At 47.2% G+C, this 24,168-nt stretch overlaps 2 protein-coding genes across 2 annotated transcripts; one reads left to right on the forward strand and one right to left on the reverse strand.

Moving 5' to 3' along the window:
- Positions 1-10,929: 10,929 nt before the first annotated feature.
- Positions 10,930-18,755, reverse strand: Trim72 (tripartite motif containing 72). The gene is made up of 6 exons (XM_008823793.3): positions 18,275-18,755; positions 15,783-15,878; positions 15,470-15,700; positions 15,007-15,029; positions 14,225-14,343; positions 10,930-13,735 (listed from the first exon to the last, which is right to left on the reverse strand). The coding sequence occupies exons 1-6, from the start codon at positions 18,662-18,664 to the stop codon at positions 13,161-13,163; spliced, it is 1,434 nt and encodes a 477-aa protein (XP_008822015.1). The 5' UTR covers positions 18,665-18,755; the 3' UTR covers positions 10,930-13,160.
- On the forward strand, positions 16,540-17,541 carry Pydc1 (pyrin domain containing 1). Its single transcript, XM_008823790.3, has 2 exons — positions 16,540-16,904; positions 17,131-17,541. Exon 1 carries the CDS (start codon positions 16,595-16,597, stop codon positions 16,862-16,864), a length of 270 nt encoding a protein of 89 aa, XP_008822012.1. The 5' UTR covers positions 16,540-16,594; the 3' UTR covers positions 16,865-16,904; positions 17,131-17,541.
- Positions 18,756-24,168: the final 5,413 nt, after the last annotated feature.

The following is a 24,168-nucleotide window of genomic DNA, read 5'->3' on the forward strand; positions in this document are numbered from 1 at the left end:
GGAAGTAACACAGATTCAGAAAAACAAAAGATGTGTTCTCCCTCATTTGTGGATCTTATCACTGAGTCCTTATAAGTGAGCGCCTATCCTGATGTAACTGCAGGAACCAGAAAAATGGAAGGAAACCAGGGAGGTAAAGGGAAAGAAGGAACTTGAGAGAGAAGAACAGTAGGAGAGAGGCGTTACTAAGGGAGAAATGTGTGAAAGGGGGTTAGTGAGAGGGGAGGGGAGAAGGAAGGATATACAAAGAACTATGGTAATGAAGGTGAAGGAGCTCAAAGAGGTGGAACCATAGCACACAAAAATTATCAGGGGAAAATGAGGAAAATGGGGACACTTTAAATGGGAAGGGCAAGGAAGGAGGATAAGACAGGGAGAGAGGAGAGATAAATAATGCTTAGCGAGTATAAATAACCAGAGGGAATTTATCAGTCCAAAAAGCATATTGAAAAATTACACATACAATATCCCTACATCCTGACTGGCTGAAGGTTACATAAGAAGAAACAGTGCCAGACAGGAGAAACCTTCCTTTGAGTTGTTGACCAGCGTAATCCAAGACTCCCCAAATTACACAGGCTATTGCCACAGTCATTGATTGCCTCCCAGAACTTGATGGTAAGACCCTGAAGACAGGACATACTTTGGACACAGGATTTGGAGCAACAGAGCTGGAACTGACCTGGAAGCCACCTCCCCTGAAGGCTAGCTCTCATAGCTTTGGAGAGCACTACAAAAGCTGGTAAGGGAGAACATCAATCAATGGTCCAATCCTAGCTTCAAGGTCTAAAAATCACAACAATGACCAGCACAGCAAATAACACTATGCAGTAGTGACACTTTTATCTTGGGGGTAATCAACAACTACCTAATTGTAGTTAAAGCCCACTCAATGGAGGAAACTCATGTCTGATACTATAAACCTAGTCAAATACACATAGCTGGAGAGGTCATAGATCTTTGAGAAAACCCCAAGGCTCTCATATCCCTAGACAAATGTAATTTCTTACTATGTGCAAAATATGGATCCTTAAATTTACAGTAAGTAAATTATAAGTATCCCAGTCACCACCCATCGAAGTAGCTTATTTTTCAACAGACAGCGATTATTACAGAGTCACACCACTGGTTACACATAGAGATTCTCTCTGAATTGCCCAAGCCTAACTGGCACATCTAGGTGGCAATGTCTATACCTAAGTGTCACGCCATCTCCAATGAAGCCCACGTGAGATCCACCGTGGGTTGAGGCTGGAACTTCAAGGAAGGTTGCCTCTTGGAATTGGTTGTGCTGAGAAACATTCAGTGTACTTGGCATGCTTTTACTTGCTATTATCTTTCTGTCACTGTATCTTGGGCTTTCTGGGGGCCCGGAAAGCACCTGGTGTCCTTGGCACCGCTATCACCGCCTTTATTGAAATCCTTTAATCATCGTAGTTCAGATGCACCACTATTAACGAAAGATATTTTAATGAAAGCTATTTTAGACATAGTGAGAAGTAGTTAAATAGAATTAATGCTGGAAAGTCCAGGGAATAATGGATTTCTAGAAGAAAAATATAGATGGGTAAATATAAATAGAAGGTTTCTTGTTATTCATTACAATTCATGGATAAATTGGTAAAATCAAGACCACCTTGGTGTCTTTTTACAAAAATCAATAAGACCATTAAAGGGCAAATATAGACTGTATTTGAAAATTGGTAGGGTAAAAGTATGGTTTCATAGGTCCCTAACATGGGATGGCCCTTCTTGGGACCTATGGAGTTAAAAAATAACTTAGAAGCCCTATGGCCCACCACAAATAAGCAAGGAATATTATCAAATAGTTAAAAAAGTAATATCAGGCACAGCTGGTGTTGAAAGTGCTTGGTGGGTTAAGGTCATTCTGACCTGGAACTACAAAGCCGAGCAGAATCCTAAGTGTGTGAGAAAGGCTGGCAGCAAAAACCACAGTAAAGCAGGAATTTACTGTCTAGTACCAGGTTGATAAGATAGGGAAATGTGTTGGCAAAATTGTTTTACTTTCACCTCTGGAATTGTAAATCTTAGCATGACTGTTCTGCGGTTTTTGTAATCTTTGCTGTATATATCTCAAACCTTGCAACTGCAAAGATTGCCCTCAAGCTCCTTTGTGTCTGTTTGTCACTCGCCGACTCCTTGTCCACCCTCTCGACGACCCTGTTCCTGTCGGACTGAACTGCCCCGGTCTGGACTGGTCCATCACACCTAAGAGTCACAGAACATAGAACAAGGGATGAAGAGAACACTACTGCATCTTTCAATTCCCATCAATGAAGCTCCCTCATGCAACAGTGGGCCAGGAACACAAAAGGCCACAAATGGCCAAAGTGCAGAGAATAAGAGTCAGCAGAGTGTGGGTCCTTGAACAGAACTCCTGTATTGAGGTCCACCCACCCAGGGCTCGGGAACCATTGTGGAAGAGGGAGTGGAAAGATTTTAAGAGCCAGGGAGAAGGTACATGACCATACAGAAATGGTCTTACAGACTCCTGAATCTCTTCTCATACAAACCTACAGCAGTGGTATCAGCATGCACAAGACCAAACTTAGGTAGATAAAAACCCAGCACAGAACTGTGGAAAGGAACTGTAGGCCCCAATCCTTTTTTTTTTTTTTTTTTTTTTTTTTTTTTTTTTTGACACGGTCTCCCTGTAGCCCCAGCTGACCTGGAACTCACTATGTAGACCAGGTTGGCCTCATCCCTGCCTCTGCCTCCCAAGTGCTGGGACTACAGGCGTGTGCCATCTGATTACTGCTGAGTGAAGAAGAGCTGACACTAGGCCTTAATACAAATGACAGAATGTATGAACTCCAGTGGGGGGGCTATGGGAGGGTGCCAAAGGGGAAGGGGGAAGGGGTGTAAAGATGATTTTATGTATGAAATACACAAAAATTCAATTAAAAAAATTTTAAGGCAGGCTTGCTGGCACATGTCTACATAGTGAGTTCCAGGTCAGCTAGGGATATAGGAAGACCCTGTCTCAAAAAGTCAAAAAAAATATTTTTTTAAGAAAATGAGCAAGTAAGATGAATGAGCAATTTTTAGAAGATATAGCTTATCACTAAATACATACAATAAGAAATTTGATGTCATGGATACGTCAGTCATTCTGATTTGATCACTTCACATTGTACACATGTACGGAGACACTATGCTGTACTCCGTTAATATGTATAACCCTTATATGCTAATTAAAAATGAAAATACCTGCTTAGAGTTTGCAATAGTGCTCAATAGCAGGGCACTTGCTTTGCATGAGTAAGGCCCTGGTTCCTGTTGTGTGACACTATTCCTGGGGACATGTGAACAAACAACTACTCACTCCAGACAGGGAACCAACAACAGACCAAAGGATACCACCAAAGGCCAACTTGGTAAGCCAATGAGTTTTACTGGGGTTACTTACATGAGTACTGTGAGGAGTAACAGGAGCAGAAAGGCACCCGTATCAACGTGATGCAGCTCACAAAAGCTGGAAACCTGGAGCGCACTGCACAACCTGCAGGCCACCTGACAGGTTAGACAGTCTTTTCTGGGTAGCTCAGCTGGTCTGAGCCTCTTCTAGGTAGCTAGACTGATCTGAGAGTCTCTCACTAAGTTCTTAGAGCTGATATATGCTTAGGGAGGGAGGGGAGGAGCCTAGTGAATCTGGTCAGTTTCAGGGACTTCCTGAAGCTATTGAGTTGTCTACTTCCTGAGCTTTAGGACATTCCCTGTGAATGGAATGTTTCACCTCCCCTAGAATACCTTTTGCACCTCCCCTTAGAACATCCTGTGTCTTAACAAGCCTCCCTCCAAGATAGAAGATTGTATCTCACAGGACATTGCTGCATAATACTTCCATGCCCAGTACCAAAAAGAAAAATAATAATATATGCAATGGCACAGGAGTAGTAATATTAAGTAATTATTTCCTATGATGTTGGCAGAAAGAAAAAGAATTTGAGTTTGATAATTGTAATTTCTGGAGAAGACTTGGGAGAACCACATGGTACCTCCCCAGCACCAAAAAAAAAAAAAAAAAAAAAAAAATAGGCACAATGCTAAGGACAAAATGTGATTGGTCAAAGCCCTTGCTGTGTGATCTTTTCTGAGGAGATGTTAGACAAACATCATCTCACCAACAGATCAATGAAACAATTCCATTTAAGTCTAGCTGGGCAAACAAATGAGTTGAATCAGGGTTACTTACTGGAGCATGGCAACTTGCAAACAGCTACTAAAGAAAATGTCATATCTTGGGATAGGCATGGCCCTATGAGTTCTTCCCCCAACCCGTTAATTGACTATAAGTCCTTGGAAAGAGGCAGCATGAGATCCTCCTCCCCTCTTCCATGATGGAAAAAGTTAATAGGTCCAATCTTGTTCAAGTCTCCTTCCAGTAATCAGCTGCTGACAGTTGAAGAGGACAATGGTCTAGTCATGCCTGGAGGACAGTGTGTCACAACAGGATGCCCTGCATTCTGAAGATGGCAGCAGACACAGCTTTTAAGACTTCCTAGTGAGAGGGCAGGGCTAGTGCTGCAAGTTTTCATTGTCATCACCCCAGTGAAAGAGTTGTGACATTTCCCCTCCTGCCACCACAAAGGGCTCCCAACCGCAAACAAAGTGAGGAAATTACTCAAAATAAAACCCATGTGGAGACCATAGTTTCCTTTTCTGAGCCAAGGAGAACAGGATAGGGACCGTGGGGCCATCACAACTAGGTAGCCAGAGGATGTCTGCTAAGGACCCAACTCCTCTATTTCTGTGTTACTTGGCTTTAGTGTTAGGAGAAAGAATTTATTTGGCTCATGGTTTCAGAGAGCTCAGTTCATGGTCGCCTGGCCTCTTGTACTGGACAGAACATCATGGCAGAGAGCGTGTGGCAGACCAAGTTCTTTATGGCAGACAGGAAACAGAAACTGAAGAAGGGGAAAGGCCCCCACAGGCCCATGGTACTTGCGTATTTGTTCATGATAGTCTCTCTAGCCCAGGCTGGTCTTGACTTCAGTATGCAGCCAAGGATGAGCTTTGAACTTGCCTCTACCTTCCAATTTCTTGAATAAGAGGTATGTTCTACTGCACCTGGTTTATGGGATCAAACCCAAGGCCTTGTGCATGCTAGGCAAGCTCTCTATCAACTGAGGTCCATCTCCAGCCAAAGCTGCTGCTGCTGCTGCTGCTGCTGTCATTGTTAAGACAGGAATTCAACTAGCCCAGGCTGGCCTTAAACTCCCTTTGTAGCTGAGGATAACCTTAAACTTCTGATCCTTGAACCTCTATCTCCCAGGTGCTGGAATTACAGGTGTGCATATCTAGTTTTACAGTGCTGAAAATCAAGCTCAGGGGTTTGTGCATGCAAAGCAGGTATTCTACCAAGAGAGCTAGGCTCATGTGTCAAATGCTGGTGGTGTTTTGGCAGGCTCCAGGTATGAAACTTTTACAATATGGGGCCTAGCTGGCAGAAATAGGGAAGTGAAGGCAACTAAAAGGACACATGAAGGTCACACGCAACCCCAGTTCTTCGTTCTCTCAGCTTCTTGATCCACCTGTACGTGAACAGCCTCCACCACACACTCTCACTTCCATGATTTGAGCTGCTCTACAAGGCCTTGTCCATCATGAGGAACTGAGACCCTCTGAAATTGTTACCAAAGAAATCTTGGATGGTAGGCTGACAAGATGGCTTGGCAGGTAAGTGTAGTTGCAGCAAAACCTGACTTCAATTTTTGGAGAATAAAAGGAAAGATAGAAAAATAGGAGACAAGAAACCAGAGCCAGACCTGCAACAGGCAAGGAATAGATCTTCCTTTATTCAAGGAAGATACAGCGAGAGGTAGAGGCTGTCTGCAGGAACCAGGCATCTACAACTAGACAAAGAAACCAGGGGGTTTTTATACCAGGGTTGCCGGACACAACTGCACTTAGTGGGGAGTCGAGTTAGTGCCCAGACAGGTGGGTGAGTTATTTATAGCACTGAAGGAGACAGGTGGGCTCCATAAACAGTCTCTCTCTCATTTGTGGAAGATATCAACATGAACATGCTGCTGAACATGGGTGACATGCCCAATATCTTCCCAGCTAATGAGAAGGCTGAGCTCGTGGAAAAGACGCAAACAGCAGCCAGGACAGGGTACAAGAAGATCGAAGTCACCCCGTTTTCCACGTACAACTTCTTTATTGAGAGTAAGAAAGAATCTTCACATTGTGCTTGGTGAGAAGAAGCAAACTCTTCCCTTTCCCTCTGGAAGTTTTAGGGTCTTCTCAGTATCCTAAGCCCAGCCTCCTCCAGAGGTCCCAACATTGCTCCAATCAAAGCATCCACCAAGGCTCACTCTGGACTTTCTCTGACATCTTCTCTCACTCTTCTCTTCAACAACTAGAATCTCTCTACTTCTCCAAATTGAAAAAGAGCACATCTTGCTATATTACCCTGCACAGAACACATGGTGTTTTCTGTGACTGATATCCCCAATCTGTCCATAAACCTGTTAATAGTTCTCTCTGACTTACCCGATCTCCCTCCCACTGCCCCCATGCTCGCTAAGCCACTGCTGTCTCACTCAGATCTCAGCTCTGCACCACCCCAACTGCTCAGTCTCTGCTCTTGTTTACTCCACACTTTGCAGATCCATTAATCCAGGGTTCTTTTCATGTATTACAAATATGATCATATAGACATACATATTAAATAATTAAATTGTTGCTGGGTGTGGTGGTGCACATGTTTAGTCCCAGCACTCAGGAGGCAGAGGCGGGCGGATCTCTATGAGTTCCAGGCCAGCCTGGTCTACATAGTGAGTTTCAGGCCAGCTGGGTCTACAGGGAAACTGTCTCAAAAAGACAAGAAAATAAAAAAATAAAAATAAATAAAGCCCGGCATGGTGGTGCACGCCTTTAATCCCAGCACTCGGGAGGCAGAAGCAGGCGGATATCTGTGAGTTTAAGGCCAGCCTGGTCTACATAGTGAGTTCCAGGATAGCTGATAGCTGAGGGAGACCCTGTCTCAATAAATAATAAATAAATAAATAATAAAATAAATAAAATCATTAAATTGTTTTCCATTAGGATAAGGACCACAGGAACAAAATTTCTAGCCCGTGTCTTACAAGACCACCTACTACGCTATCCCCTTTTAAAAAGCAAGGCCAGGACCTAGAGAGATAGCTCAGCGGTTAAGAGCACTGGCTGTTCTTCAAAAGGACCCAGGTTCAGTTCCTAGCAGCCACATGGCAGCTAACAAACATCTGTAACTCCGATTCCAAGGGATCTGACACCCTCTTCTGACCTCCATGGGCATTACATGATACAGGTGCACTTAGAAACATGCAGGCAATACACTCATACACATAAAATAAAAGTAATTTTTTTTTAAAGCAAGGCCATATCTTTTACATCTAGAGAATACTGGGACCCCAGCATAAGGGCCACAGAACCTGGCGGAGCTTTAGTTGTTGTGAGACCCAGTGTTGTGAAGATGAATGAGGTATTTTACAAAAGTATGACACATAGAAAGCTCTCAGTACACTTTTGCTTTCAAATTTAAACATGTTTTTGGCAGGTATGGATTTGCTGTGCTATGCCAGGACAATAGAAGACACAGAAAATGTCTCAGCAGTCAGTTACTCTGGGGTCTCAGCTTTCCTAGGAGGGAGAAGTTGTCAGTCTATGTTACCATAACGAAATACCTGGCTTGGTAATGTATAAAGACCTAGGTTTACTTAGCTCAGAGTTCGGGAAGTCCAAGAACATGATACCAACATCTGCTTGGCTTCTGAAAAGGGACACAAGATGTTCCACACACAGGAGAAAAGTGGGAGGTGAAGCTGTTACCAATCAACCTGGGATTCTTTTGCTCAATTTGAGGCTGAAATCTAGAAGAGGCAAATACTAAACGAAGCTATCCTGGGCTTCTGCTGGCACATACGGGAGACAGTGGCAGGACAGAGCTCCTGGTCTGGTTTGCTCCACTAGGAGGAGGAGTACTTATCATCACCACCACAGGGGAAGTTGCAGCCTCACATCCTGTGCAGAAAGCTTTGGAAGAAGTGGGTGGCACAAATAGAGCCATCCTAGGATATACATCCTACAAAATCCTGCTTGCTTCTTATTAAAGAATGCAGCATGGTTGGTAAATCAGGCCATTCCTATCCTGTCTCCAAGCAGGTTGTGTGCTAAAACCAGCAAGATGGCTGGGGAAATGGCTCAGAGGCTAAGGTGCTTGCCACGCAATGGGAACCAATTTCAGATCTCCAGAATGCACATAAATGCTGAGTGGGCATGGCAATCTGCCGTAATCCCTGCACTCGGGAAGCAGAGAGAGGGATCCCAGAGCGAGCTGGCTAAATAAACTAGCCAAATCGGCAACCTCCAGTTCTGGGTTCAGCAAGAGCCCATCTCAGTTCATAAATCAGAGGGCAATCAAAGATGACATCTGACATCAACATCTGGTCTCTGCACAAATGCACACTCATGCATCCACACACAGCCACACATGCACCCTCACATACAAACATACATGCACAAAAGAAGCAAGAGAAAGCCAAGGAAGCAAACTCACTTTATTAGAGATACTTTCTCAATAACTAATAACTTTTTAAAAATAAAGTTGTTACATCTTAGTGTGTGTGTGCGTGTACGTGCATGTGTGTGTGCACACAAACACAAAAGCACATATTTATGCTTATGGAGTTCAGAAAATACTTTTCCAAAGTCAGTTCTTTCCTTCTACCATATGTGTCCCAGGGATTGAACTCAGATTGACAACCTTCACAAGTGCCTGTACCTGCTGAGCCATCTTACTGGCCCAGTAGTTAACCACTCATAATCATCCCACTCTGGAACCCAGAGATTATATAAGTATATGAATACATTTATGACCTATGAAACATATTATGACAATAAACATTTTACACTATTTGAATATCTTACTCCCACAGTGATTTGCTATGCAATAGTTTTCAAGCATTACTCCTTGCATCATTATTATGGATCAGTTATTTTATTTTTAATTACTTACATAAATATTTGTCAAGGCAGTAAAATGAAAAATAATTGCAAGCTTAAAAATGTAAAAACTGTGAGCTGGGCATGGTGGTACATGCCTGTAGTCCCAGCACTTGGGAAGTAGAGGCAGGCGGATCTCCATGAGTTCAAGGCCAGCCTGGTCTACATAGTGAGTTCCAGGACAGCTGGGGCTACAGGGAGACCCTGCTTCAAAAAGACAAAAAAAAAGTGAAAACTGGGGCTGAAGAGATGGCTCAATGGTTAGGATCCTTGCAGAGGATCCAGGTTTGATTCCCAGCACCTACAGGGCAGCTAACAACCATCTATAACTCCAGTTCCAGGGTAATCTGACACACTCTTCTGACCTCCATGGGCACTATATGACATGGGTGCACTTACATACATACAGGCAATACATTCATGCATACAAAATAATAAAAATATATTGAAAAAATGTAAAATCTGCTGTGCATGGTACCATGTGCCTTTAATCCCAGCACTCAGGAGGCAGAGGCAGGAGGAGCTCTGTGAGATGGAGGCCAGCCTGGTCTACATAACAAGTTCCAGGCCAGCGGGGGCAATAGGGAGACTTTGTCTCAAAAAGACCAAAAAAATGTAAAAATTGCTTATAGATTCTGAAAGGTAATAGAAAAAGTAAGGTCGTACCTACTGTTGCCTTTTGTTCATGATGTTTTTATTACAAGTATCTTCCTTTTGAACCATTTCAATAAAGCACATAAAAAGAAAAAAATGCTCATCCAGTCTGGAGGGAAGTAATTAATACCTTCTTAGAGGCGACTGTTAGGCTTCCCTACCTCCCATCATTACAGTGGAGCTGAGCCTCAACCTGAGAGTTCTGGCGGTGGGAACAAATCCCACTCTCACAGCATAGCAGGCCTGAGAGAAGAGATGCTGGTCCTTCAGAACACGGTGCTGCAGGACCCACTTCTCCATTCACATTTCACCTTCCTACTCCTGGATAGACTTTCAGTTCAAGTAGCCACCACCCCACAGGGATACCTCAATGAGACATTTCCTGCCAACTCAGCTCCCACCATGACTGACACGGATAACTTCCCTTAGTGCACATAGTTCAAGCTGCAGCAACTTTGTGCAGAAAAAAGCCCGTGACAGCCTATTTTCTCTCACACAGACATCTGTCCTAATAATGTCTATGCATGATTAATCTTAGCAACTGATCCCACAAGCGCCCATTTCCTAAGAAACTTTGGGCCCTTGCACACACACACCCATGGCTTAAGTACAGACAGTTCAGCATCACAGCTGTACATTACAAAAAGAGTGAAAAGCAACAGACTTTCTAGGGGCTCATGCAGTGAAGAAAGGGGAAGAAACTTTCAAAAGAGTGTTGGAAGATGAGTGAGGGGAACAGCCTTCCAAAGACTTCCATGATGCAGTAGGGAGTAGGGGATTCCACGGCTTCAGTAAGGCCAGTGTGTGCATGTATACAGGGTGGTGGCACAGGGGAGCCTGAAGAATGGCATAACACCTCAGAAGCTGAGCCAAAGTCAGGCTTTTCCAAGTAGACAAGGAGTTGTTGAAAGTTCTGGGTGACTACAGGTTTGTCCTTGCCTACACCCCAAAGCTGGAAATTAAACATACATGTTTTTAGGGACAAATTGATCTGTCAAGATGGAAAGGGGCCAGCAAGAAGGTTCAGCTGGTGAAGGCACTTGCCGCCAAGGGTGACAACCTGAGTTCAATACCCAAGATCTACATAGTGGAAGGAGAAGGACCAGCTCCTGCAAACTGTCTTCTGACCTGCACATGCATGTCATGGAACAAATGTGTACACACACATACACACATACACACACACACACACACACACATATGTATATATATATATATGAGTGTGTGTGTGTAATTAAAAAACACAGGACACAAAGTTGGGTGGGTAGGGAAAGGGGTGGGCCTGGGAGGAGCTGGGGAGGAGGGTGAAATATGATCAAAATACAGTGTATGAAATCATCAAAGTATTTTTTCAAAGGGGGAGAACGGAAAGGGCAATTGCCTGATAATTGTCTTTTCACATAGATTTAATGAGGAAGGAGATGACTCTCATTTGTCCCAGGCTGCAGCCAAAGATGACCTTGAATTTTTTAACCTTCCTGCCTCCATCTCCCAATGCTGAGATTACAGACATGGGCTGCCATGCCTGCTTTATGGGTGCTTGGAAAGGGATCAGACACAGGCTAGGCAAGCACTCTACCAACTGACTACATCCGTACCCTTAAAACAGTTTTTCTTAATGATACTAAGCTTTACAACCAAACAACCTTTTTGCTTTATTGTTTTCTTTGCTGCCATGAAAGGGCTTCTGAAATTGAACTTCCCTTATTCCTGAAGCCAGAGTCTAGCAATCAAGCTTGTCCCTCCCTCCCCAGCCAGATCTTTAGGCCTTTCTTCCCCTACCAACAACCTTCTTTTTGCCGAGTCCACACCAGCCTTCAAGAAAATCCTACATGGGCACCAGGTATCAGACAACCCTAGGGCCTTTCACACAGCAGCAGGCCCAGGAAGAGGAGCATAATAAAACCCCTGTAAGCCTCTCCCTGCAGAGACCTGGGGCCTCAGCGGTCACGCCAGAGTCCAAGAAATGAGCCTTTGATTTCAAATCAAAGAAAGTAGGCTGGAGAGAAGCTTTAGTGGTTAAGAGTATGTACTGTTCTTGCAGAGGACCCAAGTTTGATTCCCAGTACCCACTTCAGGCAGCTCACAAATCCAGCTCCAGGGGATCCAGTGCCTCTGACTTCCACGGGTGCCTGCACTCATGTGTACACAGACATTTAACTAAAAAAGACTGTAAAGGACAATTCTGGAAGCCCTAGGGAAAGCTTCCCGGTCTCTGACACCAGCAGGGCCTGCAAGGCATTAGTGCCGAGCTCTTTCTCTTGGTGAGAAACAGGTGATTTCCTCAGTGTTCAAAGCAGTAAACATATTCCAGAGGCAAAGAGAAATAAACAGAGTCGGTTTTCTCACTCTGCATAAGCTCTGGCAGATTTTAAATGATAGTTGAACTGAGGGAACATACTCTGGCTACGTTTCCACCAGCTCTGATAGCTGACTAAACAAGCAGGTGTGCTCTCAGTAAGATCCCACACCAAGTACTGGTGTGACCAGGAGCATCAGGCCACCAAGAAACTGGTTACAAGAGACCATCTTTACATATGTAATCCCAGCACTCTGGAGACTGAGGGAGCAGATCAAAATGATGGCACATGCCCTTAATCCTAGCACTTGGGGGAGCAAAGGCGGATGGCTCTCTGTAAGATTGAGGTCAGCCTGCTCTACATAGGGAGTTCCAGACCAGCTGGGGCTACAAGGAGGCCCTGTCTCAAACAAAACAGAACAAAAAAAGAATTTGAAGCCAATCTAGACCACAAGTGAGTTCCCGGCTAGCCTCGGCTACACAGCAAGGCCATGTCTGCAAGGAGAGACAGAGATAAAGGTAACTGAGAAAGAGAGAAGAAAAGAAAGAAACCATCTTTGACCTCTCCCTCTCTACTACCTCGGAAACAGCAAAGTTTTATCAAGCAGTGTTCTGTGCATATTTGTTTGCTTGAGACAACTTTGCTATCTATGTAGCCAAGCTGGCCTCCAACCAGCCATCCTCCTGCCTCAGCCTCCTGAGTGCCAGGATTTACAGGCATCCACCACCACTCAGCCAGGCTTGTTCTGTGCTTTAAAACGGCCGTTTGAAGCAAGCATTTAACTGAAAAGCCTTCAGTTGTGAGGAGTCTGCAGCTTTAAGAAGGGGTCCTAAGGAAGAGTGGGCTGCATCGCTGAAGGGACTATATTGCTCCACAGACATCCCAAGATCCTCACCCAACGTGACCCCTTTCCTCAGCCTCTCTCAACCTCCGCTTCTTCCTGGAACTCTTAGGCCCAAACGGATTTCCTCACTGAGCCGCCTAGATCTCCCTTCCTTATGGATCCTTTTGACGCCACCAGTCTCCAGCAGTCCCCTCTCCATCCCAGCCTGCATACCTAAAACCCTTGGATAGTCTCCAGTACCCACCCCTGAGCCTGGTCTTCAGCCCTAGCAACCCGACCCCCTCCAGGCCTGACAAAGGCGACCTAAGGCCCACCGCCTTCTCCAGGCCCCATCCCCATCCCTGCGCGGCTCAGGCGTCCTCACTGTCAGGCCCCACCAGCAGCAGTGGCTGGACATTCTTGCCCTTGTCGTGCCAGCACACGTCGAAGAAGGGGTACACCGGCCCGGGCAGGCGCTCGTGGAAAGCAAAGAGCAGCACAAGCGCGTCAGCGTCACTGGCGTCATAGAAAGAGAGGACGCCGTCACAGAAGCTGAGGTAGAGGCCCACGCGCGATGGCCGCCTCTCCGGGGTGCGCAATGCACGCGGCTCCTTGGCCTCCACGTGCGCCTCCAGGATCTTGCCCTCTCGCAGGCCGAGCAGCCACAGGCCCTGGGAGGGGACCGCGTGCAGCCGGCCACGGCGGGGCGCGTCGGCCGCCATCACGCCCAGGGCCCAGCGCGGCTTGTCGCCCACCTCCACTTCCCAGTAGTGCTCGCCTTCCGCGAGCAGCTGCTGTGCCACCACTGCCACCGCTTTGTCGAACTGGCGTATGTCCTCTCCCGCGGGTGGTGCCTTCTGCTCTGAGCACTCCACGCGGCGGCCCGAAGGAGACACCACCAGGCTTGGGTGCGCAGAGCTGGGGTCAAAAGTCAGTTCCTCCAGTGCTGCCAGAGACACAATAGTGAAACCTCCTCTCAACCAACTTAAGGACCACCCTTGTCTCCTCTCACCCTCCCTACATGTGTGAAAGGTGGACCCCCTCTCTGCTTTCTGGCCAAAGACCACTTCTCTCCAAGCTCCCAGCCACAAGCCCCCAGTCTGACCCAGGCTGGACCCTGGGGTTCCGGGAACTCTGCAGACCAGCCTCCAGTTAGCAGGAATCTTCTCTATGGCCAAGGCTCACACAACAGCCACAGCAGCACTCCTGAGGCCAGCAGAGTTCTTTGCGCATCATTCACCACTATAAACTCCATGCCAGAGGTCTTCCTCCAAGCCCAAGTTAGAGGGCTACAAGGAGGAAAGAAGTAAAAGGTGCCTCAAAAAAAAAAAAAAAATGTGCCTTCTATGGCTTTCTGGGTTGGGGTTGGCACACCTCTGTGTCTTGAACGTCCCACCAAGTCCACAGTTAAACCCAGGGCCACCCCTCTCAGTACCTGGCATCAGTGCCCGGAACATCTTCCTCCACACCTGGAATTTGAAGTCATCTGAAATGACAGGCAGCTGGATGTCCAGACGGGCCGGTGGTGGTGACTCTGACAGGATCTTCTGCAGCCTGGGGGTGGAGAGGTAATGGGGAGAGGGGGGCAAAGGAACTACCCCAAGAATAAGAGGACACCGGTTGTTGGGGTTCTGAGACCTCCCCACATCACACCCCTGCCTTAAACTCTTTCATTGGAGTTTTCATTTGGGAATAAGGGAAATTTCTAGAAATGAATGGAGGTGATGGTTATATGATGTGAATGTATTTAATGCAACTGAATAGAAAATGTACATTTTAAATTTTTTAAGCCAGGTATGATGCTGCATGCCAATAATCCCAACATCTGAGAGGCTAAGGACAGACAGATCAGTAGTTCCATCCCTAAGGCCAGCCTGGGGTCTTCCACCCGTCTATGCTTACAGTGCTATCCCCCTGGTCCTATCCATTCCTCTAGGATCCATCTCCAATGTCTCCTCCTCTGCAAAGCTTCCTCTGGCTGTCCCTTTCCCTCCCCAGCAGTCTTGAAATGATACCTGTGACCTGCCCACATCTGCCTTATAGCACCCATCTGTGAGGTTTCCAGGGGTAAGGACCAGCTCTGGTCCATTTCTGTGTTCAACACAAAGTACACAGAGATGGTTGCAAGCGGACTGGGGTGAAATGCATGTTGTGAGCAGAGGGACAGCCAGCTAGTGTGCCTGAAAGACTCAGCAAAAGAAAGTCAGCAGATCTCACCTGCTGGTCACCAGGCAGTATTTCTGGAGAAAGAGAAAACAAAAATGGAGATAAGCAGAGGGATAAAGCAGGGCGAATTCTGGGGAGTTCTGGGAATGAGGAGGACAGCCAAGCATGATGCGCATAGGGCCAGTAAGATCAGAAAGCCAGGGCTCAAGGCCTCCATAGGACATTTACTTTCCCATGAGTAGGAAAACGTGCCCCTCTTCACCCCAGAAATTCATATTCACCTGCTAGAAAACTATCCTAATAAATACAGAAGCCTGTAATGTCTGTGACATGACTGGTACCACTAGACACCCTACTTTAAACACTATTTTGAACAACGTTCAGAGGCCCAACCCAGATATGAAACCTTGGCTCGTCCCTTCACCTCTGTGGGCTTCAGGGTACCCATATGAAAACAGGATGAGGTCTCTGGAGCCTGAGCCATGGCCAAGAGGCAGTGAAGGGAAGCACTCACCATCAGGAACTCTGTCTGTGGCTTATCGGCCACCTCCTCCAGCACCTTTTCCATCTGCCGCAGTTGCTCCAGGTAAGAGTTCAGGCTTGCCAGCTCCCGCCTCAAGGCAACCCCAGCCTCACCCCGAACTCGTTCTGCTTCACGATCCAGAGAGCTTTCTAGTGCAGCCAGGAACACCCGCATCTTCCCTAACTGCTCCCCAACAGCTCCCCGGAAGTGACGCACTGTCTCCTGGAATGATGAGAAGATTCTTGCCTGGGGATCCTCAGCCTGGACCGAGAGTCCCAAGGCTCTGCCTCCCTCACCCCCTCACCTCCACCTCTACCAGCTGATGCTCCAGCACAGCCACACTCTTCTCCTTGCGCATACAAGCCTCCTGCAGCTGCAGCTTCTGTTGTGGGAGCTGTGTCTAAGGGAAAGAGTACAAGAAATTATAGGGATGCCACCCCCAAACCATAAACACCCCTAATCCTGCCATCTATAGTTTCCGCTCAATGCCAGCTCCTTTGCCAGCCTTCTTCTTAGTCCCAAATCCATTGCATATCTCCAGGCCTTGGCCATACTTTTCCTAAAGTCTAAGTGCCTTTGGTTTTCTTGGTCTATTTCCTTAACTCTTCAAGGCCTTACTTTCCCTAACCTCACCCCTCAGCAGTCAGCCCCAGCACAGGTCTTTGCAAGGACCACAAACACAAATGCAGTTTCGTGCCCCCCACCCCATACAAGTATAGCACTTGACATTCAGCAGGCTCCCAGTAATGAGTGAAGAATGCATGAAAAGAGAAATGAAGCTGGGTGCAGTAGTACATGTCTGTAACCCCAGCACTCAAAGGGCTGAGGCAGGGGGATCACAGGTTTGAGGCCAGCCTAATCCGTATAACAGCTTTCAGGCCAGCCTGGACTACATAAACTAAACATCAATCATAGTCAACCTCGTCTGACTGCTGGTATTTGCTGAGGAATACTCAACCAGGGGAAGCCACAAGACTGCACCATCGGCTCCTGGCTGACAGATCAGTCTCCTCCCAAGAAACCCTCTCTTGAGGTGTCCCCGCCCTCTGTGGGCCAGGCTGAGCCTGTCTCTCGAAACGCCCGCAGTCCCAGGTTCAGAGGTCGCAGGGCTGAGCCATGGCAAACAAGCGCGACGCCATCCTGGAGGCACTGGAGAACCTCACTAAAGAGGAGTTCAAGAAGTTCAAGCTGAAGCTGGGCCTGGTGCCGCTCCGCCAGGGCTTTCGGCGCATCCCTCGGGGGACCCTTGAGCTGGTGGATGCCATTGACCTCACCGACAGGCTGGTTGCGTTCTACTGCGAGGACTACGGCGCCGAACTCACAGCAACGGTCCTGCAGGACATGGGCATGCAGGAGCTGGCCGCACAGCTTCGGGCGGTTGCGTGAGCCCCCAACCCGGGGAATCCATTCAAGCACTCCGAGTCTGGTATGTGGGTGACTGACCCAACCTCTCTAACTTGTCAAAGTCGCAGGCATCAAACAGGCCCCAGACCTTCCGTCCTCCCCCTCCTCCTTCAGGCTTGTTTCTAGGGTCTCCCTCTTCAGACCCGAGGCTCAGGGCTGGGCTGATGCGGATCACTGCAGACTGGACCTCCGCATCTGCCCCTTGGAAGTTTCGCTTTCATTTCTCAAGTTCTGTTCTCTCTTCACAGATTACTATGATGAGCAAGGCTTGGCGTTCTGGGGTCCTCTGCAGAGGGGAGCCTGGGTTGAGCGGCTCCGGGCAGGAGGCCGCTGCCCTATGCTGGGGGACCACAGCCAGAATTGGGCTGGACTAAGCAATACAGGAGCAAGAGACACGACTGTGAGACTGGACCCTAGGAAAGTCCGGGAGGCTGGACTATCGACCGGACTGTGATCTACCCTCTCCAGAGAGCGACTGGTGAGAGCAGCAAAGCGGTGAAAGTAGATCTGCGCGGGCGGTCGCAGGAGACCCAAGCTGCAGCTTCCCGCTCCCGGGAGAACCGCCCCTAGCCTCCTCCTCCCTCCCTCCCTCCCTCGTCTCTGCACCTGTTGTTTGCTTTTCCATAGCCCAATAAATAATAACTGACGTTCCTGCACTACTTGGACACTTGTCTGCCGGTGCCTGCGTGCGTGTGAGTTCTCGCCTGCACACCACATAACTGATGTGTGCCTGCGTGTCCATTCGCCTGTGACTGGGTGTTTTTCCTGGCGCGGGTGAGGACCGTAAACCTCCGGGGTCACACAACTTCCAACTCCAACTAGAAACCAGCCTGGACTACAGTCTCGGGCTGCTGTGAGCCTAGGCCAGGCGTGCCCGCCTCCTGCAGCTGCATCTTCCCTTTGCGTTAGGGATCCTGTTCCTAACCTCAGCGGATTAGTGGGCGGCAGCCAGGCAGCTGTGCTCAGAGGGACAGCGGGGTCCCCGGACCCTGGACACGCCTCTGCCTTCTAGTTTCAAGGGATCCCCACCATGCATATTTTCTGGTCCAGCAGACCCGCCCGGTTCGTCCACTCCCAGTCCGCCCGGTACAGACCCTGCTCAGATCCGGCTCGGGTACTCCCATAGTGGCCGCGGGTCAAAGAGCACCGCACAGCGCTGCTCCCCACCTGCGCCGGCGCAGTTCCTCCCGGCTGTACTCAGCCGGGCACTGCGGGCGGCTCCGAGGGCTCGGTCGCTGGCTGCCTAGCCCCGCCCACTCTCCTTAGCATCCCCAGGCACCTTCTATCCTCCGAAGCTTATAATCCAAATCAACGCAGCCACATATCTTCCCGTGGGCCAGACCCCGCTGTTGAACAACCCCATCCCACCCCGACCCCTGCTGGGCCCCACACCTTGAGGCGCGCGTGGGCCTCCGCGGCCGGCAGCAGCCTGTGGCCGCGGTGCGAACCCAGCGAGGCACACACGCCGCACACAAGTGTGCGGTCCTGCTCGCAGTAGATGCTCAGTGGATCTAGGTGTTCCTCGCAGTGGCCTTGGGGCACTTGCGCCAGACTCTCCACGAGGCGTGCCAGCTGCAGGTTAGTGCTGAGCGCCTGCGGCCGCGTGGGTGCCTGACAGCAGGGACAGGGCACCGTGCCATCCCCCGCAGGCTCGCCGGCCACGCGGCCCAGGCAGGCACGGCAGAAACTGTGGCCACACTCAGCGGTCACTGGCGCGTCGAACAGCAGCAGGCACAGAGGGCAGGATAGCTCCTGGTGCAGAAGGCGCGGTGCAGCCGACATCGCGAGCCTGGGAGAAGAAGTCGCTCAGAGACCCAAAAGCTCCAGCTCAATCCCAAACTGAGTTATCAGCCCTTAGCTGGAGCCCCAGCCTATCCCATACTGAAAGAAACGACCTCCCATCCCATTCTGAAACTCTAGTTATGGCCGAGTGGTAAAGGGAATTTAGTATCGTCAAAGGCAGTCTATATTGCCATTCTCAATCCTGATCAACAACAGGTCAGATCTCAAATACCAGCCCCAGTTCTAAACACAAGTGCAGGTTCCAAACAGTCTTGCCCTCTGTCTTTGCTCCTGCTTTAGCCCAGGCCTTAGCCTCAACTCCTATCTTCAATTATCTAAAAGACCCTCTTCCAACTGTCCTCTCACCATGCCCAGCCCTTTCTTCCCCCATATGTCCAGGCCCACAGGACTCACAGGTTTGGTAGGAGATCTTAGGGCAAAAAAGAACCACAGAAGGACCAGCCAGAGACAGGCCTAACAGCACGGTGAGCAAAGACGTGTCCAAATACAAGCAAGAAACAGTCTCAGTGCAAGGGCAGGCGGTCAGGATCATCTGGCAGGGGATAGAAACTCCAGCGATGGACAACACACAGTGAACAGAGAACTGACCCGCCCAGATGAGTTCTATGTCCCAAGAACTATATTTAGCTTCCCTACCCATTCCCTCCTATCACTTCTGGAAACTGTTCTAAAATAGAGGACTGTACAGTCAGCAGACAAGCATCTGGTGTCCAGGCCACCTGTCCTGGCCTGTCTACTGTCCTCTCCTCTGGTCAGGAGGGAACCAGCATAGAGTCAGTGGAGAAACAGGATCTCCTACACCACAGGGAGGACCAACAATGGAGAAGGGGTTTCCCCCTTTTTCCTTATTCCCACTTCCAAACTCTCTGGATTTCTTCATCCTTGTCTACAGTTAGTTAACCCATTCATTTCCCAAGTTTGCTGCTCTTCAAATCACAGACAGTACTGTGCCCACCTGTGGGAAGGTAGGAACTTCTCAAACCCTGAAAAGTTTTCTTCTTCCAGAGTTGAGAGGAGCATGTTTTCTCCATAGTTCCCAGCACAAGCCCTGAAACAAAATGTCCCCTTTAAAATTTTTGCTCAGAGAGGAGCTGGAGAGATGGTCCAGTGGTTAAGTGCTGACTGCACTTGCAGAGGACCTGCATTTGTTTCCCAGCACCCACATGGTGGCTAACAATGTTCTTCACTCCAGTTCCAGGGGATTCAACACCCTCTTCTGGCCTCCATGGGCAGTGCACATACATGGTACACTTACATACATGCAGGCCAAACACCCATACACATAAAATTTTTTAAATTATTAAAATTTAACAAAAAATGCTCAGAGAATGAATGAATAAATTAACAGAGTCCAGAGTCTGCAGCCCACAGCTCAAACTTGCCCTGGCCACCCCAGGCCTTCCTATATGCTTATCTTTCAAGCATCAATATAAATTTCATCCAGAATAAAGATCAAAGTCCTTGTAGCCTACAATTTTTAACTAACCTGACCCCATCCATTGCTCTGACCTGATTCTCACCCCTCTTCCTCCTTGCTCGAGGACTTTGCACTTGCCACCCCTCCACCTGGAGTGCTCGTTCAACCCCAGGTATTGCATGGTGTTTTCCGTTTCTGTCTCTGATTAGTATTTAATATCAAGCTTTCAGTGAGGCCTTTTCAAACTCTGTTTTTTCTTTTTTTAATTTCAGGGTTTCATTGTGTTGCACTATAGGAACAAGGTGGTTATAACAATATTCTCTCAGTCTGCCTTAAAAATCTGAGGTACTTGCAGGGTTATTTTTTCTTTAATTGATTTAGTTGTTCTCGTTGTTTTGACATAGTCTCGCTGTGTATCCAGGCTTAAATCTGTGCTCCTTGGAACTGGAGAGATGGTGCAGTGGTTAAGAGTGCTGGCTGCTCTTGCAGAGGCCCCTGGTTTGATTCCCAGCACCCACATGGCGGCTAACAACCATCTGTAAAGCCAGTTCCAAGAGATCCAGCGCCCTCTTCTGACCTCTGCAGGCACTGCCTGACACAGGTGCACTTACACACATGCAGGTAATACATTCATACACAAAAATTTTTTTAAAGAGCTGGGTATGGTGATGCACATCTTTAATCCCAGTGCTTGGGAGGCAGAGGCACATAGATCTCTGTGAGATCAAGGCCAGCCTGGTCTACATAGCAAGTTCCAGGACAGCTGTGGCTACAGGGAGACCCCTGTCTCAAAAACAAACAAACAAATTAATTAAAGTAAGAAGCTAGGGTATGGTGACTCATACCTGGGAAGCTGAGGCAAGAGGATCAGGAGTACAAAGCCTTAACTACATGAGACCCTTTCTAGAAAAGAAATTAAAGTAAAGCTATTATAGTTTACATCTATAATCCCCACTGCTCAGGATTGATTAATTAATAGTAATAATAGCCAGGTGTGGTGGTGCATGCCTTTAATCCCAGCACTTGGGAGGCAGAGGCAGGCAGATCTTTGTGAGTTCGAGGCCAGCCTGGTCTACATAGTGAGTTCCAGGACAGCTGGGGCTACAAGGAGACCCTGTCTCAAAAAGACAAAAATAAAATTAATAGTAATAATAAAAATAATAAATTTACCATATACTAGAGACTAGCATTGACGTCCTGATCCTCCTGCCTCCATCTGCTGAGGGCTTGGATCACATACAATCACTACCATGTCCAGATTTAAATCAGGTATGTTTTTCTCATGAACACCTAGGAAATCTCTCATTCGTGAAACAAAAGCAGTTGTCTCAGTTCCTCACTTCCAAGATGACACAATAAAAGAAGAAACAACAGTCTGACCACAAAGGGTCTCATTAGGAGATGGGAGAGATGACTTGGCTAAGTTAAGAGCACTTGCTGCTCATCCAAAGGACCCAAATTCAGTTCCTAGCACCCACATCAGAAGATTAACAATTGCTTTAACTCCAGCTCCAGGGGCTCCTTTCCCCTTTTCTGGCCTGTGGGCACAGATACACACATACAGATAAATTAAAAATATTTTTAAAGGGGGCGCACAGCAACACACTCTGTTTTACAAACCGTGCCTTGTTTGTGCTCAAAGAAACGTCATTTGGAACATATAAGGGGTCACATACATCAAGAACTTTCCTGAAGTGAGGGTCTTTGATGCTTATGTGCTTCCCAAGCACTATGTAAAGCTGCATTACTGCTGCCTGAGGTGTACCATTTGCAGCAAAGTATACAGGAATGGATCTCACAAAGCCCCTGACCTCTACCACAGCCCACATAAAGAACTGTTTTCTGGGGGAAATCAAATAGAATGGAAACTATACTTTTAAAAAAATAATATTCAAGTTGAAGGGGAATAATCTCTCTCTTCATTGTAAATATATTCATATATAATTATGTACATGATAAGTGAAGAAACCTAGAAAGTTCCCCACAAGTCATAAAACCAGATGACAATTCTTGTTTGTTTTCTTGTTTTATGGGGTTTTGCTATTGTTGTTGTTGTTCTGTTTTGTTTTGGGGTTTGTGAGGTGGGAGGTTGGGAGGAAGTTGTTTTTGGTTTTTGGTATTTGGTTTTTGGTGTTTTTGGTCTTTTTGAGACAGGGTCTCTCTGTAGCCACATCTGGCCTGGAACTCACTATGGAAACCAGGCTGACGACCTCCATCTCACAGAGATTTGCCTCTGCCTCTGAGTGCTGGGATTAAAGATGTGTGCCACCACATTTGCCTGTTTTCTTGTTTGCTTTGCTGTAAACACACACACACACACACACACACACACACACACAATGTTTTTTCTCATTATAAGTGCACCATGTGCATGCAATGCCCACAGAGGCCATAAGAGAGCATCAGATCACCCTGGCACTGGAGTTACAGATGGTTGTTAGCTGCCATGTGGGTGCTAGGAACTGAACCCAGGTACTCTGCAGGAGCAGCCAGTGCTCTTAACCTCTTAACTACTGGGCCATCTCTCTAGTCCCTGTTTTTGAGTCAGGATCTCAAAAGTAGCAAAGGCTGGCATGGAACATTTAATCCCCAGTTCAACTTCTTAAGTGCTATAATTTCAGGTATGTGCCACCAGACCTGCCTAATCATATAGCATTTCCTGTTTTGTTGTGTTGTAAGGTATGTTTTGTTTTGTGTTGTGATAAGGTCAATGTAGCCCAGGCCAACCTTAAACTTGCTATGTAGTAAAGACCAGTCTTAAATTTCTGACCCTTCTGCCTCTAATTTTCTAGGGCGAAGATTGCAGGCCTGTACCACAATGCCCAGTTTATGTCATTCCAATAAAGCTAAACTAAGCCTATAAGTTCCTGTAAGCAGTTTCCTCCAGTGGACTAAGGACAGTTAATAATTAGTATAGATTATGAAGATTATAGTTGTTCCTTAAGAAATGTAAATTCCAGCACTTGGGAGGCAGAGGCAGGCAGATCTCTATTAATTCGAGGCCAGCCTGGTCTCCACAGTGAATCCAGGCCAGCTGTGGCCACAGGGAGACCCTGTCTCAAAAAAAAGAACTCCCCCCAAAAAAGAAATATAAGTTTAAGTCCCTTAATATCAGACATAATATTGTATACACAATTCTATTTAACTTTTGTTTCCCTCTTGTGGTGTTGGGGATAAAATCTAGGGTCTTACACATGCTAGGAAAGTGCTCTAACACTGAGCTACCTTCCTAGCCTGTTTGGGTTTTTTTGGTTTTTGGTTTTTGTTTTTTTTTCTTGATCCTGTGAGACAGGGTCTCAATACCTTGCCAAACTGACCTGGAATTTATGACCCTTCTGCCTCCATATTTCAAGTACTGAGATTACAGGCATTGTACTCCAGGACTGATTTGTTGTTTTGAGATACAGTCAGTTCTTGCTGCTCAGATTGTAAATCAAAATCATCTTGCCTCAGCCTCCCCAGTAGTTATGATCAGAGGTGAACCCACCTGACAACCCCCTGATTCTAAATCTCATAATCCCCCCAAACCTCCCTTCTTTTTCTGCATAACATTTACCACCAACTAGCATGAAATACATTTGACTTGTCTGTTGGTTTATTGTCTGTCTCCTGCCAGAATATAATTTTTCATGTTTGTCTCTACCTTAGAATAAAGTATGGGCACACTCTCAGTGCTCAGTTGATAATCTGTGTGTAAATGACACAGAAACTCTCCCCATCACTTGGCCTCACAGTCTCTCCCTCAGTTTGTTCAGTCTTGAACTGGTTTTGCTCAAGTCTCACTCAACAGCCATCTCTCTCGGTGTGAGTATGCTTCTTTTTTAAATTCTCAGTTTCCTCTTTGGACTCTGCCTTCTCCTGCTCAGTGCTGGGACTCGGGGTATGCTGCAGCTTTACCAGGAAATTGGAAGATCCAGGGAAGTCTTATTTCTCCTACTCTTATTATATCTAGGCCTCCAACTTCTTCACTGACCTTTCTGACAGATCAGATTTGGCCTCAGGTTTGCAACAGGAAAGGTGTGGGGACAAGGTTATATATGGAGCTGGTCTCTGAAACCACAAGCAA

This window comes from Nannospalax galili, unplaced genomic scaffold (genome assembly GCF_000622305.1).
Source record: "Nannospalax galili isolate Female #2095 unplaced genomic scaffold, S.galili_v1.0 scaffold788, whole genome shotgun sequence".
NCBI classification, from domain to species: Eukaryota; Metazoa; Chordata; class Mammalia; order Rodentia; family Spalacidae; genus Nannospalax; species Nannospalax galili.